Below are 18387 nucleotides of genomic sequence, written 5' to 3'. Positions count from 1 at the left end.
GTCCAATATCAACTCTTGGGGTTGGCAATGGGGTTGCAAATAAACACAGTGAAATAGAGAGCTTGTTTTGTCATTCATTGGGTTGTTTACATTTTTGATGTATGGTATATTATTATTATTGGTGTCATTCCTGAGGTGCAGCATGTTGATAGTAAATCAGTGTTTAGCACACACAATCTCTCTATTTGCCACGTGGCTTTGTCGTTCCCAATTTTATTAACATCTAATAGAAATGTGCATATCACACTGGTGTCAGGAAATCTTTGAAAAGTCTGTACAAACATTTTGTATACATTTTGAAAATTTTTTAGTTATTGATTGTTTCCTGTACCTTTAGGATAGATTTGCGATACTTAATGTCTATACAAGTTCATATAGAAAGTCTAAAGTGTTTAATGTGTGTATAATAACTGTGTTACCCTTAATCCGTCAAGTTAAATCTGACTAAATACTGTGAGAACTACAAATATTATCCTCTCATCTGAAAAATCAAATTTTCTTTTTTTTTGTCACCTTTCTGCACTGACAGAACATCTTGGGATTGAATTTATGGGTATGGATTATTCCTTCCTCCTAGTTTGCAGATGTAATACTGTAAGCTAAAACCCTCTACTAGAGCTAGTTTTCTCCAAGGTGAACGGATCATACAGCGATGACCATCAGCACAAATCACATATAACATAATACATATTTTAGCAATCAAAATGAACAACACATCAACATTATTTAAGACAAAGCACTGTGATGCAGCGACAAGCTATCATTTTGACGTCAAATATCACACGTGTTTTGATTCTGGTTAACAGTCCAAATGCTGCTGATTCATTTGAGTACATAATGAAAGCCAAAGAGGCTGTTTATTTCTAATGCTGTATGTTCACACCCCTTCAGCTATCCATTCCTGCATCTTCTGTTGCCACCAGTGTTCAGCATGAGACAATAAAGCAGCATCACTGTCCTCCTAACTTTACCCATCTCCTTCCATCTGCCTTCCTGTTTCCACAACATGGTCTCACTCCCAACTCGTCAAATACTGATGCCTGATCAGTGCCCCTCAGCGTCAAGGTACAGAGGCACCCTTCTGTATGCGACGCACCAGGCTTTCAACTAACTCCAAAGTAAACTATCCCGCGTTATAATGAGATGATCAGAGCAACTGACACAGTATAAATTGCGCGATAAACTGCTAATGGGGCGGCTGTGGCTCGAAGGTATAGTGGGTCATCTTCAATCCCAAATTCCTTCGGTCCGCATGTCAAAATGTCCTTGGGCAGGACACTAAACAATAGTGGTGTAACGGATCACAGTTTAATCATCATAGTGTGTAATAAAGTTTTACTGCTGCTGTTCCCGAATATCAATGCAAAGTGTCAGTGAACAGATATAAAGCAGTAGTGTGTTCATGTGAACGGAGCGTGTTAGAAGCGTTTAACGGTGAAAGTCATGGCGAGCGGACGCGCGTCAGAAGCCCCCGGCGTCATTTAAGTTTGGGAGCATTTTGTCTTCCCTGTAACTTCTAATGACGGGATCAGGGCGGTGGACAAAACCGTTACAGTTTGTAGGCGTTGTTTGAAGAGAAAGACATACGACAACGGCAATACATCGGACATGTCCACACATTTGAAGCGCACGGTATCATCGTGGCATTTAAGAAACAGTTTGTGGCAGAATCAGACCGGGCTAAAGCTATTACAACATCTATTGGGGTCTTTATTGCTGAAGACATGAGGCCATTCTCCTTTGTGGAAAACAAAGGATTTCAAAATATGGTTAAAGTGCTTGAGCCACTCTACGAAATTCGCTCACGCACCCAATTCAGTATGAAGATCAATCCAGGCCTCTATGAAGAGGAAAAGACTGAGACCGCTCACTTCATCATGGCGATTCAAAGTCTGGTGCTGCAGACATGCCCCTCTGTGAGGGCCACAGACACACATCTGGCACTACCCTTTCCCCAAGCAATGAAGATATTCTCATCTTTTTGAAAATTAATATCTTAAATATTGTGGTTTTCATGTAAGACTATAGCCCAAAGTTATTTGCTTTCAGTGTTCTTGGAGTTATTTTAACTAATAAATGGAAAGCAAATTATTTGTCCACCCCCCTCTTTGCTGACCTAAAAAATGTTCCGATCCGTGACTCAAAAACCGTGATCCGATCCGAACCGTGAGCTTTGTGATCCGTTGCACCCCTACTAAACAACCAATGGGTGAATGAGTGTTGAGTCCTGATGGGCAGGCGGCACCTTGTATGGCAGCCTCTACCATCAGTATATGAATGTGTGTGTAGTGTACAGCGCTTTTAGTGGGCAGAAGACTAGTAAGGCGCTATACAAATGCAAGTCCATTTATCATTTAGGGTGGGGTGGTAGTGTCCTGTGTGATTTATTTTGTCACGTCATTCATTTGACTCGTTAGTCACGTTGTTGATAGTTGATAGTCACGTTGATAGTCACATGACTCATTAGAGCACTCGCTAGTCACGGGAGTCCTTAGTCAGTCAGAATAATGTCAACCAAGATCTTTTCCTAACTTAATGCTTATGTTTCCTAAAACTTTCTTTCTGTGAAGTTCATTTGAAAGATATTATGCATTTAACGAGCGTTTGACATGCCGTCCCTGACACTTCCAAAACAGACGCTAGAGGGTTACCTAGAGCATTATTTGAGGAATTGGGAATGAGAACGTGGTGGTTTCCACCTTCATCAAATGTATGTTTTCAACTGTTAAATGTTATATTCCCTCTTACTTATAGCATTTTTCTAGTTTCTGCCTCTTTTCATCACAGTGTCAGAGTCATGTTACATCTGGTAAATTGTGTAAAAATGCACTAAAGTGTGTAATATCAACCTACCCAAAGAAAGCAGACGACAATTTGCATTTTTTGCTAAATCTGTCACATCACATAATACAAAACAATACGTTGATATAAATCAATCTATCAATATTATATCAATATTTATTTTCTCTTTTAATAAGTCCATTTAATTTAAGTGGAATGCAATATCTTAAATTATGCTAACACCTGGACAGTTGACTGATTTAAAAAGTACTGCATAGAGCCTGCTGGGACCTTTCAGGTTCTTCATCATGGCTGACTAATTAACCAACACATTCATCAAACCGTTTTAGGCACAAGCACAAATTTAAGAAATCCTCCTTTCAGCTGCTTTATGAAACACTGATCTCATAAATAAACTGTTTATTATCTGATTGCTCTTTGGTAAATTGCATGCAGCTGTGGCAAGAAAATGAAGCCACACTCCTAGTTTCCCACTTTATGGATGCTTTATGTTGGTGTGTTAAATCTTAATAAATGTATCAAAAGATATAGGGATTCACCATAATTACTGGCCTACATGATACAGTTAGCTTCTGTTCCTGTTTTATTTTGAAAATACCTCTTCGTGTGCAATATGCAAATGCACTTTTTATGAGCAGTGTGTTTGTCACTTTAAAAAAAAATCTCTTAATATTTGCTTGCTAAAATACAGTTGGAAAACAGGACTTCCAACAGTCCCAGAGAGAATCAACATAAAGAAATGTAAACGAAAATGAAAATGTTTATTTGAGCTTCTGATTTGACAACAGAGTAAAGACAAACATATTTTACAGAAAAATGCTGGTATGGAATTCTAGCCCAGTTCTACTTAGACAGCATTGGTGACAATTGAGGGCAATTCTAGAAATTAAGAAAAGTGAAGCGAAACAGGCTCATGGATGTGAGTTCACCTTGGAGAGATCATGTGATATTAAAGAGTTTAACATTATAATTAGCACCATCCCTGAAGAGATGAGGTTTTTAGGACAATAAAGAGAAGCTGGTATCATGGTTGAGCGCTAGATTTTGGTGTATTGCATGTTAGAGTCATTTGTCTTTGATTGCTGACTGGAGCCCTATAGATACAGGATTCATGAAGCCAATACCAGTATCAATATTTAAGAGTTATAAATAAATTATGTAACGATGATACATCGCCTGATAATCTTTTTTTAAACATAAAGACAAACTTAAACAAATTTTTCCCCCGAAATTAGTTTTTTTAATAATTGTGACTATCATGTAAAGAGAGACACTGTTTCTAAATGACCTCAAACATATCATAGACATTTCTGTGCTGACTGTTACTTGACTACACTGATACAAATGCACCTGCATAAGCTTAAACAGGGCAATGTATTGGCTGGACTGTCATTGTTAAGGGCCACTGTGTCTCCCAGTTCAGTGGATTAGATTCCAATCATGTCTATAGTAGAAAATTACTTCTAATAGAAGGAAGCATTTGGACTTTTGATTGCTGTAATTGTAAAAAAAACCTCCCTGCAGATGTGTTGTTTATTTATTGTTTGCATTTATGGCTGGATTGGTCTTAATGTACTGTATGTGTCTGTCTGTGTGTATTGTACTCCTGAAGTTTTAAGATTGTACTGTCCTCTTTTTCAGAAGCTGAGGAGCTGTATCAGAAACGCATTTTAACAATAACAGGAATCTGCATTGCACTCCTAGTCGTTGGAATCATGTGTGTGGTTGCCTACTGCAAAACAAAGTAATTCATGTCACATTTTCATATTTCATTAATAACTTTAAAGGTCCACCATTTTCTTTTAGTACCCAATAGTCCCTCAAGTCCCCAAATCTCCTTTCAAAAAGTAAATGAATTGTCTGCAAAAATGTCTAATAGGTGTTAGAGATATGGAGAATGTTCCATGTGAGTCAGGACAGAAATAGAAAAAGACCTGAACTTTTAACTTGAACTGAGAGGCCCAAGAGGAAGCCAGTGAAGCCAGAACTGGGGTTGATTGACTGACTGAGTGAGTGACTGAGTGAGTGAGTGACTGAGACTGAGTAAGTGACTGAGTGTGACTGAGTGACTGAGTGACTGACTGAGTGTGACTGAGTGAGTGACTGACTGACTGACTGACTGACTGAGTGAGTGACTGACTGACTGAGTGTGAGTGAGTAAGTGACTGACTGACTGACTGACTGAGTGTGACTGAGTGAGTGACTGACTGACTGACTGACTGACTGAGTGAGTGACTGACTGACTGAGTGTGAGTGAGTAAGTGACTGACTGACTGACTGACTGACTGACTGAGTGAGTGACTGACTGACTGAGTGTGAGTGAGTGAGTGAGTGACTGACTGACTGAGTGTGAGTGAGTGAGTGAGTGAGTGACTGACTGATTTACAGACTGATTGATTGACTGCATTTAGAGTGCCACAAATATGAGGACATTTAAAAATAAACAAAAAACATCAGAATACAAAATTTCGATTACAAAAAGGTCTTATTTTAATGTATACACTGATCTTTGTCTTAGTCCTCATGCTAGGACTTCTTGGCTTAAACTTTAATACAATACATTACAATAGTCAAGATTCCTTAGAAAAAAAGACCCAGAGGTTTTTGGAAACCAACTTTGAGTTGATAGCCAGGTATGGAGTGAAAGTAGTCTCGAATGTGTATTACATGATCTACAAATGAAAAGTAAGATTTACAGATGTGTACAATTGTTGTGTAATTTTGGCTACTTGCAAATGTGTGTTACAATTTACACACAAATACCAAGTAATATGAACATTTGTAAAACAATTTTACAAATGCACACATAATGTAAATTAATATTTTATGTACACATTTGTATCTTCAACTTCAAAGATATGATCATGTTCGCCTTCAAAAAGCTTACTTTGTATACAAATTCCTGTGTAAAAATATATACGTGACATTCTATTGTATTCATTTATAGACTAAGATTCTGATGAGTGCATTTGTAAAACTTGTTTCACATGTGCTCAAATTGCTTAGTATTTTCATGTAGATTGTAACATGCATTTGTGAGTACCCAAAATTACACACAAATGGTAGTACACATTTGTAAATAGTAATTTTTGTTTGTAGATCATGTAAAACAGTTTTTGTGATCATTTTGAGACTCATTTAACTCCAAAGCCAAGTGGCCGAATGTAACAATTCAAATGTTTGATTGGAGTAGGGGGTTGTGATCTAGCTGCAGAAGACTGTGAGACATCCAGACGCTGACCTCCTTCAGACAACTATGTAAAATAATAAGATTAGAACATTTCCAGGGTTTCACAGATAGATAAGAGATACAGCCAAACCAAATGAGGTGAGACGTTTGAGGACTTTGTGGTACTATTGGAGGCAATAACAAAAATTGTGTATTTTGTACTGACCTCAATCTGTAAAAATCAATTACCATTACTACAGTCAAGCCATAAAAACATTAGGTGAAATTGGGGTAAATGTATCTCTTTAACTACATTTGGAACTTTCCCGTCTCCTGTTTCTTCACAAACAGGAAGCAGAGGAAAAAGCTCCATGACCATCTGAGGCAGAGCCTGAGGAATAAGAGGACCAACAATACCAATACTGGTATTGGCCCCAATCTGGCAAACTCAGCTAGAGGACGTCAGGTTTCTAACTTGCCTCTTCAAGATTTGCAGCTCATCGATGTATGTTGTTACTTGTAAATAAAAGACGTCAAAACCTGTTACATTTATGATACATATTGTACACGTAAGGCAATTGTCAATGTGTTTTATGCTCCTCTTTTTTATAGCATTGTAATGGGACAACTATGCAGCATGCAGCTGAGGGGGACACAGAAACAAACTTCTCCACAAGCAAAAAGGCTTTATTGGTGCATGAACCTACCACATTCACCGACATCTCTAGCACGAGGTAAGGAATAACTTAAAACATATTTTGTCATCAGCAGTCATCTGATGCCGAGTTGGTATAATGACATAATAAGGGGCACACATATAAAGTGTAAAAAAAGTGCGGCGTCACTTACTTGAGAATCTGTATGTCCTATATGTCCTGAATATACTATGATGTGTGTATATGTCATATATATATATATATATATATATGTAAAGCTAAATAATGCTTGTTGCATCCGCCGTGGTGTCCATAGCCCTTGTTTATTGTCATTGTTTTAGTATAATTGTCTGAGTTTTGTCCTCTTTACTGGATAGCTAAGGCTATACTGAGGGAGAGGGTTATATATTCATAACTGATAATCAGTTTTTTGTTCAGTTTGCAAATGTCGCATCTGTAGAATAATTTACTGTTGGTTTGGTCATAAGGGCTTGTGGTGCGGTTCAAAACCAGGGACGCTGCAATGTTGTTCCATTGTAGACGTTGACACTGTAATGCCCTTTATTTTCTAGCCTAAAGGTGGTCTTTGATTTAATAGTTCTATCATATCACATTACCCTCCTTTACTGAAAACAAATATTTAAAGTAGCAGGAGTTTTAGCTGAGTAATATGATCTACTACTCTTAGCATCTACCACTAAAACAAGGTAAGATGCCTCCAAAACACTGACATACAAATCCTTTATTTAATTTTCTTAAAATCTGCAAAAATGTCACACACTTGAAATATGCAACAGAGCTTACTTACAGCAGCAACATCTGCAGTGACTGCCAGCTCATTGCAAGGGACAGTGGCATAGACCAGCATGCTTAGATTAGGAAACCATGAAGGTTATATTTCCTTATTGCGATAAAACTACATAACATAAAACAAAAATAACAAAGAAATGTCTTCCCTAAATGTCATGCAAGCCTAACATATGCACTGTACAATGAAGAAAAAATAGCCCAAATAAAAATGTAAATAAATATTGAGTCATAAAAATGTGTCAGGTTAGTGTACGGTAATGCCTCACACTTAGGCTTTTTCTGCACCATAAGTACAGATATGAGATTATGATATGAGTGAGATAGTGGGATGATGAACAGTCAAAAACAGTCTTTACAGATGATCAGGAACCTTGGTTATATAAGAACATGGATATTCAAAACACTGATTGCCAAGTTATAAGGGGAAGCAGTTAACTGATGAAATTACATGGAACCAGTTTCAACCTCCGGATGTCCAAGTTGTGGATCTTAGTCCCGTCACAGCAAAACTCCAATGAGACAATTCCTGGAAATAAACTGATAGCTGCTAACATAAAAAAATCCAACATACTCTATCGCCCCAAAAAGCACACAATTGTCTGTGCATTTCACCAGAATGTCTGTACCTGGAATCCCATCCGCTGGGTGTTTGCTGTGCACCAAGTCATCCATAACTGTATGATTCAACATTATTACAATTATTATAATTCAACAGAAAAATGCTGTCTCATCCATCAGTAAAGAAAAAGAAACATAACTACTACAGTACTACTTTCTTACATTTTGGCAGGCTCAATACTGATTGGCTAAACATATTCTTGCAAATTTGAAAAGAGTTCCAGTAGCTGATTATATAATTAACTACTGTATCAGTAAATAGGACTTTGAATTAATGCAGACTGTGAGAACACTGAAATGAAATACACTGAAAGACACAAATTTGACCCGCAATATAATTATGTCATGGTCTAGAGGCCTGTCTGAAATCTGTCTCCATCTAAACGACCCCCTCCCTGTCTCTGCAGCTGGACTAATGACTGGAGCAACAGTCTTCTGTCTGACACTGAGTCTGTCTCGGTGATGTCATTGCCGGAGAATAGCCAACGTGCCACACAGGGCAGCCGAGGTCGTCTGAATGCCACTGGTGGCAGCAGAGACTTAAGTGCTCATTCAAAGAAGTGCTGAGACACACCTACCTCCAACAGGGACTTGCATTAAAGTACAAGGTAATTGGTGACTTTGCGTCACAAATAGAAAACCAAGAGGCTCATGAAACTGACAACAATGCAACAAAGACTCTCAGTAGGTACATATATAGCAATTAGAATTTGATCTAAAAACACGTAGGCTGAATATTTATGTATAATAGTATATGCCACTGTCTCTCACAATATACTCTCCACCAAAATGCTACACTATTGGGGAAAACATGTAATGAGGAATAAATGAATGAATAAATAATTCAGTGTGGCTTTGTGCCAAAGCACACTGTATATAATCCATCGGGCTTAATAATCTTTATTCGCAGAAAGTTTGCCGCACTTCTTCTCACACAGCGTTGCCAACACCTGTGCAAAAAATACATCAAAACGTGCGGCCTGATTGGGAATCGTGTGCAATGACTTTTCTCAGAGATTCGCCCAGCGGAGCAAAGTTTCTCCATTCACTTGAATGGGGTTTCGGCTTGAAGAGAGCTAAAAAAACACTTACATTTGGGCCCATATTGACTAGCCATACTTTAACGTAGAAACATGATTCAAAGTTTAAAACGTAGACAAAACGCTGGACTTTATTGAGCCAAATGGACATTTTGATAGCTAGCACAGGTTTCATTAAATCACAGATTAACGGGAACATTTTGGGTCCATTTCAGATTTTATAATGGGTGTGTATTGCATGGCTCGTTCAGAGCTAGAGTGATGGCATAACTGTCAGAGTGGAGCGGAGCAGGAAAATATTCTGTGATTTTTCCATACAAATTGCTCCAGGTCCCACAATTTTTACTCTTTATACACCATTTTTGGCCAAAAAGCTTGTAAATGTTGTGCTGGTCGCAGTCAAATGTCTATGGAATCAAACAGACTTACACATTTGTCTCAAAGAGCCGCAAAGCGACATGAACTCCAGCCAACTGCTCCATTAGAGTCCATGTTAAATCTGTCCACTCATTTCTCAAAGAAAGCAGACGGTACCAGTTTTGTATATTGCTCTGAAGCTCACATTTTTAACACCACAAACATAAAAACCACATCAGTGCGTATCTTTCTCGGGGTACCCATATTTTGGCACTCAGCATCCTGCTTTTTGTTAAAAGGAAGCAGGGGTTTTGTTCAAAATCACTGTTTACTGTGACATTTCTTAATCAGTCTGCCTCTAAAGGTGTGTTCACACCAAACGCGATGAACGCGGCGCGATTACATACAAAGTCTATGTACAGACGCGATGAACGCGATGGCGTGGGCGCGTCAAAACGCTCCAAACGCAGAAGTTGGAATATTTGAACTTCTGCGAAAAAATCGCGTGACGCTCCAGCGCGATAGCCAATCAGCGTTGAGTTGCTCTCCCCGTCATCAGTGAAGTCCTGCTGTTGTTGAATCAGGAAATAAATGCTGTAGCCGCCATGTTCACCCAGAGCTCTACGATACCTCATATCAGTAGAGACCGGACCAAACTATGTGTAGACATTTGTGTGTGTAAACCATATGGTACAAACAATGAATAGACGCTGCCGTATTTACGTCTATATGACGTTATCGTGAGTGTTGATGGAGCTGCTATAATGTTCGTATAGCCTAGCACCGATCGATACGAGCTTCATTGATAAAACAAGTACAAATCAGCATCATTACGTAGTTATTTCGGAGTCCCTTTTTGTCGGTTTATTGCCGTTAAATCCCAGCCAAGTCAGTTTATTGTGTGTTCATACAGCTGTAGTAAACAGCCGACGTGTGTCTCACTAGACACAGTGAGCTCGATGAAATTCACGGAGCTCCTCCGGACTATGTTATGAACCAGACATGACGGCGTTTAGTTCCCCGTGATATCTGGGACTTCCACAACACGTACGTACGCTATTTTTCTACGGTTGATGGCGGACAGTTGAACAGCTTTCAGGCCGATAAGCCACGCCCCCTTTCCGGCGCGTCCAGCGCGATGGACGCGATGCACGCGAATGAACACAAATAGTCCCTGGCGATGCCGGCGGCGCGAATCGCGTTCATCGCGTTTGGTGTGAACACACCTTAACACCAGGTGCATCCTCACCATGGCAACCACTTACACACACACTCTCTCTCTCTACACACACACGACTTGGAGATATTCAGTCAAAGGCATTGTCAGACCTCCTGTCTGTCTGCCTGCCTGTCTCTCTCTCCCACTCACTCAATCCATGTAACTGTCTGTCTGCCTGTCTTTCTCATTCTCTCACACTCAGTCTCTCTCTCTCTATCATACAGTCATTCAGGTCTTAGATATTTTTAGAGGCCCCCCCCCCCCCCCCCATTTCAAAATAAAAGCCCCACAGAATGAATTCTAACTGAAATGCTTGTGATGAAGTCATTTTAGTGTCAAACATTATGATTCTGTCTCCTCTACCCCACCCAGTCCCACCATTTCAGAATAAAAGCCCCACAAATACAAGATTCAATCCAAGAGTATGAATCTAAAATGCAGAAAAGAGAGAAGCACTATCTCAATTGAACCTGAATGACACTACCGGTAACATTGGCGTGTATATATATTGCGACGTCTTCGGGCAGTAGAAGCCACACTGTCAACATTTCTTCCGACATTTTCTAGTTAGATATGTTGTTAATAAGCAATGTGTAGAGCAAATTAGAATTACATATACTCTTCAGAAAATACATCTAGAAGAATCTGATCTCCTTAAATGGTATTACCCTCAATTCAGACATTTTTGTTTATACACACAGTAGTTTCTGAATTATATTTAACGACAATAAATCATCCACACATCATAATAGACCCAGTAGGCTGGTATATGATTTTAATGTGGTTATCAACAATACCGACTAAGCAATTGTTAATATGGCCTAAATATAAAGACATCATTAATCTCAGTTAAGATAAATCAGCAATACTGTCAAATCTCAACTTTTACAGTCTTCAAATATAGTCTTATATGAATGACTGGGGCCTCTGCAATGGTAATTACCTTACATATTTTTCCACACGTCTACGTCTATTGCTATCAGTGATCATGCTCCAGTATAGCTTACATTAAATTAAGTTAACTAGTTAAGTTATGTTTTGGAACTAGGCCACGCCTCAACCACACCTCTAGTCAACCCTGATTATACCTGGTCAACTTGTCCTGTACTGTTTGTCTCAGTTTTCTCTATTCAGACCATGCTTCACACTTTTTCACGCGCATCCATCAATCTAAAAGTAAGACATACACTAGCTTTGATTATTTTAAACATCCAGCTCACCATGGATCCAAACTGCAGACAATTATCCATCCGAAAGTGTTTCTCCTCAAGCCATGACATTTCCCAAGCAGTCAGACAACAGACAAACTTCCCGGCAGTGGGGCAAACATTGGATTTGCCAGCTCCTCCATCTACATCTACCCTAACAAGAACTCTCGAACTCTCAATTGCAGGCTTCTTCAGGATCGTCACATGTGACGTCACTGATGCTCTATCTCCTCCAGGGCCACAGCCAGTATCGCAGTTTGCATTTCCACCTGTGCCTACTCTTTCTGTGTCTTACATTTTTCAAGTCACTTTGTCGTATTTTTTATCCCTGTGTTCACTGACTTCACAATATGCCCTAGTCTTTCATCCCTCCACCCCTTCCCCTACCCTTCCTTCAACTGTACACAGCAAAAGGATTCCGCTCCTACAAATTTGTCTCTTGACAGGAATCCAAAAGCCCCACCTAGCCACCAAAGGGGCCCCACCACTGGCTAACTAAATTGGTTGTCTGCTTCCTCCAAATTCATTCTATTTGTATTGAATACTATATTATACTGGAGAACCCGGAATGTGAGAGTGCCTTTCTGAGACCCAAGACAAAGGTGTTGCCAAAGTGATAACGTTCCAGGATTAGGTGGAGAGTTAGGATACAGAGTGAAAGTTTAGGTTGCTCAGGTTGCTCACCGCAAGCAGAATCTGCTGCTAGCTAGCACCAGCTTGTTTTTAGCCAGAGTAGCTATCTGGCTAAAGGGTTACTGCAGAACAGATCTCTTCAAACATGATTTCCTCCATCCAAGTCATGAATGATCTTGTCTCCTTTCTATGAACATAGAACTCGCGCTAAAGGCCTGTAAACCGTTTACCAGGAATAAGCAAGCTGTCTGTACATGCTAATACTGACATTCTTAAACTTGTACTTCTTACTGTTAGATCTCTAGCTAAAAAGACTTTCATTGTTAATGACATTGACATGTCCAAGGTGTATCATGCCTTCACACTATGTCAGCTGGGTTTGGCTCTTCAAAGGGGAACTCTGTCCTGCAAGTCAACAGGGGCTGGCTGGAGATTGCAGCAAAACAGAAAACGTATTCTTGGCTTTGTCTGTGAACTGGCTTCAATAGAAGTACATTTTGATGGGATTGTAAATTGGTATAATGGAAATGTAATGTGACTGTACGATAACAGTGTTGTTGAAAGTATATATCCCTATTTTCTTATAGTACATAAAACTGAAACAAATCCCAAAGTTTCCTCCCAGCTCAGTGATGTTTTGAAACATAACCCAATTAAGCATGTCAAATTTGGGGATTTGGGTTTTTTTTTATCCTGGAACAAAACCAAAGGAATGTGCATAAGGTCAAGTTGTTATGACGGAGCTACTGGAGAGTGCTTAAGTGGTACAACAATTGATTCTTATCTGATGGGCCACTATGTCAGGAATACGATGAATCCATATTTTAGGAGCCGTGATGGCTCAGTGGTCTGCACGTCACCTCACCAGGGCTCAAATCCTTTTCTGTGTGGAGTTGTTCTGTTGCGGCATAGGTTTCCTCTGGGTGCTCTGGTTTTCTCCCACAGTCCGAAGACATGCTGGTTAGCTTAATCTATAGTTGTGCATTAGAGGTTAACATAGCTATGGACCCTACACACATTTTTGCCATAGCTATGCAATAGCTGATGTGCGTCTCCAAGTGGAGACAACAAGAACTGTGATTGGGGTTTCTGATTGCATTGGAGATTGTTGTGGCATCAAGACAACATGAAGTAATTTTTAACTGCCTCAGTAATTGTCTTGTTTTCCTGAAGACACATCTAGCAAAGTCATTTCCATTTCACACCCTCTGCTCAACGTGGTGACACTGTTCTCTATCACAACAAGTAAATAAATGTGAACACTGTATTTTCATGTGAATGAAAATTGCAATGAATGATAATAGAAAGTAAAGCATGTAATCACCTAACAGATGATTCATCTGTCTATTATTATGGTGGTGTCAACTAGTGAAATCAGATGTTAAACTATAAATCAAAACCTACACAGTCCAGCCAACCCCTCACGTCAAGTATAATTTAAGTTTTAGGTGAAATTAATTACTCTAAAATGCCCATAAATTTGAAGGTTTGGGACTGTCAATTTCAAGAATAACTTTTTTGCCTTCTGCAATAAGGACTCTGGTTCCTAACTCTTGAAAGAAGAAGAAATTGTCCCTATATCTATGCATAATATGCTCATAGACATGCATCCTTCTCTGTCCAACGAGAAATACTGTGGTTATATATTTGTGTGATTAGTTATATTGATGTCATTGAGGTAAAATAATCTGTGTGTTAGCTGTGTGATAGACTGGAAAACTTTTCGAGTTGTTTTCTTAACTCAACATATGCAATAATAGTTTCCCAAGACCCCTGACCTTCAACACAGGTATGTCGGTCAGAAAATTAATTGATGGACTTATTGTCCACAGCCTCGCTGGGCCTTTATATTTTTTTCCAAGCAGTATCATTGGCAATTCAACTCTCAATATATTTGAACCTGTATTTTATTGTGTATCAGACTATTATGTTTAATAACTCAGACAATGATGTTTACTTTTTTAAATTTTAAATGTGGTACACAAACATTGATGTGAGCATCTTTCAAGTAAATGTGTAAACAAAGGTGTTGTAATTGTACTTCTGTTGTAGGTGTGTACCTGCCATGACAACCCAGACTCAGCTGTCTCTCGTGTCCCAGACCTCTCCTGCAACTCCAGGGTCTCCTCCATCAGAGATGTCTGCCCCCCTGTCCAGCCTGGCAATCTCTGTCCCTTCTTTGGCTTTAAGCCCCTCTGGTGAGGAGGAGCGCCCCCTGCTGTTGTCAAACACATGTCAGCCATGCAAGGCTTTGAGCCGAGATGAACAGAAGAGGACATCTGCCCACTACAACCATGGCCATGTGGCACATAGCTTACCACCTAGCCCACTGTTTACTATGGAGAATGGTTACTACATAGATGACCATGACAACACAGCTGGCAGCCATATGTTCTCAGCATTACCTGAGAAGCTACTAAATACAAACAACAACATCAACAGCTGCAGCACCAAAAGAGTCACCAATGGCCATGTGCAGCAGAATGTGGAGTCCAGTGGCGATAACATGCTAGTGAGGGAAAAAGAGGCGCGTCGGGGGGAACGCACATCCTTCCTTTCTACTGATAGCACTACAACCCTGCTGCTCAGGGCTATGGACAGCAGCAGGACTAACCCAGCATCACCAACTAATGACGTGCCAGACAAGTCATCCAGTTCCACCACCAAACAAAATCCAGTTGCTGTGTAAAGTCAAAAGAAATTGCTGAGAATCCTTTATGTTGAGGGAAAAAAATGAAGTCACTATTAAACCTTTATTTTCTATAAACTATTTGCTTTGTAAAGACTTTTAAACATAAATGAAAATGAAAATGAAACTTTTATTTTAGTGATGTAGTAAATAAAGAGTTTTATAAAAAGAAATGTACAAATGTGTTCATGTCTTGTAGGTAAAGTGCCATACACTGGTATGTAGCAATGGTTGACAGTATATTTCTGTGCAGAAAAATATCAATGGTGCCTTTCTATTTAGTGTGCTTAAGGGAACTGCAACATTGCATACTGGGACATATATTCACCAACTTAACAATCCAAAATAACTTGCTGGCTGTTTTTGATGTCCTGCAGTTGGAAGTGCCCGCTGACACAACAGTTTGCTATTATATTCATACAAGGTGCATGCTACGTCCTTGAATGCTGTAACGGAATGCACAGTTCATGTGTTTTCCTCTCCAATCATTTGACCTGGTACTAAACTCCAACACCTGGACTGATGTTTATGAATAAATGATCAGCTCTTAATTTGCATTTGATGAGAGATGGAAAAGATGGTTCAAATCATAATGGTTTTATTGATCATCGTCTCATCCGGAATCCTGCTGGTGAACGATACTCATAACTGATAGATAAAGATGCCATTACTAAAAACTGGCTCTGTAGTGTTACTAATACTGTCACTTATATGCTTAACGTAATCCTGTAGATATTTCATTTCATTAAATTCTATATTGTGATTTGATTTACACATTTCAAGTTTACTATTAATATGTTAAACGGGTGCTGCACTGGTGTAGTATTGCACTTACATGATGTTTAGGTACTGACAAGGGATAGATAAATAAATAATAAAAGTACAGAAAGATGCTCATTGAGACATCAGAGGCCTAATGTCCTAACTTACGCAAAATGCTGGATCCTACATTTCCCATAATGCTTGAACGGGTCTTTATGAAACTTAAGTTTCATGTCTTTCTATACTGGCATGTATCCACATCTTTACAGAGTGCAAATTGACTCGGATAAGGTGATGCCATCAAAGAAAATGACTAGCATGAAGACCAGCAATGCTCTTTTTCTTCAAGAGAACACTCCAATTACTTGTGTCCTCCATCACCAGTATGATATTGCTGATGGCATCTTTAAATGCAAGAATATCTACATAGTGTGTATTGAATTGAAAACTGAATATATGGCTCATTTTGTCCTTTGCATTTTGGGGATTCAAAAAATTGCTAAATATATACATGATGTTTAACTGCTGCATTTTGTTCAGTTTTATCTCTGGTATGATATACATGTATTTTGTTGCAAAATTGTTACAATTTCGAAGAAAATAGATGCATACATACATGTTTGCATTTATTTTATCAACTACCCCAACTTGTGTTCACATATTCAGTCTCATTGTATGTGTGATTTAGAAAAAGGTTTTATAATGTCTTCTAACATGAGCATATTTTATGAAAATCTGCCAAAGATTGTCACCACTTCTAGCCTTTAGAAGAAGAAAATCATTTAGCAAAAGTAAATAAAAATAACCATTATTGGGCTCTGTAATCAACCATAGTTTCTTAAAATGTATGTATGTAGAATCAGTGGTCAGCCTACTATATGAGTAAGTGCTATGATATAGATGTGCTGCTCCATGATTAGTGTTTTAATGGTGGCCATACTTCTGTGTAATTTGTTTTTTTTAAGATTATTTATCCTTCATTTAGTCAGTTTTGCTCATTACAAGCATCAATTACAGATTTTAGTGTATACATTTATATTTTAACAAAGACTAGTTTAAGATGTAAAATATATAGCCATCTGTCACATGGTTATTAGGACAAAATAGAAATGATCTACTTGCATATTTTGTCACTTGTATGCTCAACAATAACTCACAATGCATTGCTTTTAGGTGTAGGAGTGTCTTCAAATTATGTAAATACACGATGAAAACCTTCAGCCCTGTTAATTCTTATTAAATATTAAATCATTTTTGTGTTTTGTGCCTCAAAGTGTCAACATATTTAAGGTTCTCTGCTTTACCACTGAAGAATGCAATGAAAACGATTCCTAGGGTTAGAAATAAAGGAACAGGGGTTGGGATTATCCATTCTGGATGGTTCATCAGTGTGGGGTCTCTAGGCAGGCAATGGCCATGTCGACCCAGGTACAGTCCAGACACGCTCTTGTTAGGATTTTAAGGGATTGAATTCTGGCACCATTAAACGGCCATGAAACCTGACTCTGAACCTGGGAATGAAACAGCCACCATGTCACGACCCTAACCCAAAATGGGGCTTCCTTTTCTCAAATTATCAGATTTTGTAGAAGTCTCCGCAAGCACAACCATAACAATAATCCATCCACACGAAATAATAACTATCCCAGCCGGGATTGAAGTGGTTAAAAAAAAAATTGTACTCTAATATCTTGGCCTTATGCCTAAAGTCTTGCCTCTGTTGCAACGTTTCGGAGAGGTTTGCTCCTTCTTCAGGCAAAGACAGACTAACTCGGTGATGTGTCATGTACTGTCTTGAGTTATGTTAACATGACTGTACTCTATTTTGAATTACAAATATTAGGATTTTTGTCGAATCTGTTTTGAGTTAGCAAATAATATTGGGACTGTAGTCGACTCTTTTTTTGAGTTTCAAATATGGGGCTTGTATTTCCTCTGTGTTACAGCCATTTTGAGTCCTTTAGTCCTTTTTAGAGTCCCGCGGTTGTGTGAATTTATGCTCCTAATGTCAATTCACGCTCCTCCACTGAGGTTAGGGTTAGGAATAAAGGAATGGGATTATCCATTCTGGATGGTTCAACAGCAGCGGGTCTCTAGGCAGGCAATGGTCATGTCGACCCAGGTTTTCCAGTCCAGGCATGGGCTTGTGAGGGGGTTAGGCGATGGAATTCTGGCACCGTGAAAATGATTACAGGTTAGGTTGAAATCATATTCCCATAGATCTCCCTGCGTCGTCTGTCAACATCACGTTTGGATAGAGATCGAATGCAAGGCACGGGCTAGAGCATGTTACTCAGAATCCCCTCAGCCATATGTAAATTGACCCAGCGAAGGAAATCTATGGAGGTGTATACATGTGTAGGTTCTACTCTGTTGCTAAGGGGTGGTAAGCAGAAGGCAGAAAGTCCAGGTTGAGGACCTGAG

The 18387-nt window shown here is 39.1% G+C and overlaps 1 protein-coding gene across 2 annotated transcripts in view; it reads left to right on the top strand.

The window, feature by feature from the left end:
* nrg1 (neuregulin 1) overlaps positions 1 to 17184 on the top strand; it is a 47080-nt gene extending 29896 nt beyond the window's left edge. For both annotated transcript variants that reach the window (XM_079179712.1, XM_079179711.1), the window contains 4 exons: positions 4444 to 4546; positions 6323 to 6476; positions 6584 to 6705; positions 14565 to 17184. In XM_079179712.1, the coding sequence (XP_079035838.1) occupies positions 4444 to 4546; positions 6323 to 6476; positions 6584 to 6705; positions 14565 to 15201 (1016 nt within the window). In that variant the 3' untranslated portion in view covers positions 15202 to 17184. The remainder of the gene's footprint in view (positions 1 to 4443; positions 4547 to 6322; positions 6477 to 6583; positions 6706 to 14564) is intronic.
* The last annotated feature ends 1203 nt before the right edge of the window (positions 17185 to 18387 follow it).

Source organism: Pholis gunnellus (genome assembly GCF_910591455.1).
Source record: "Pholis gunnellus genome assembly, chromosome: 18".
In the NCBI taxonomy this organism is placed as follows: domain Eukaryota; kingdom Metazoa; phylum Chordata; class Actinopteri; order Perciformes; family Pholidae; genus Pholis; species Pholis gunnellus.
This window is presented reverse-complemented; position numbering and strand designations above follow the sequence as displayed.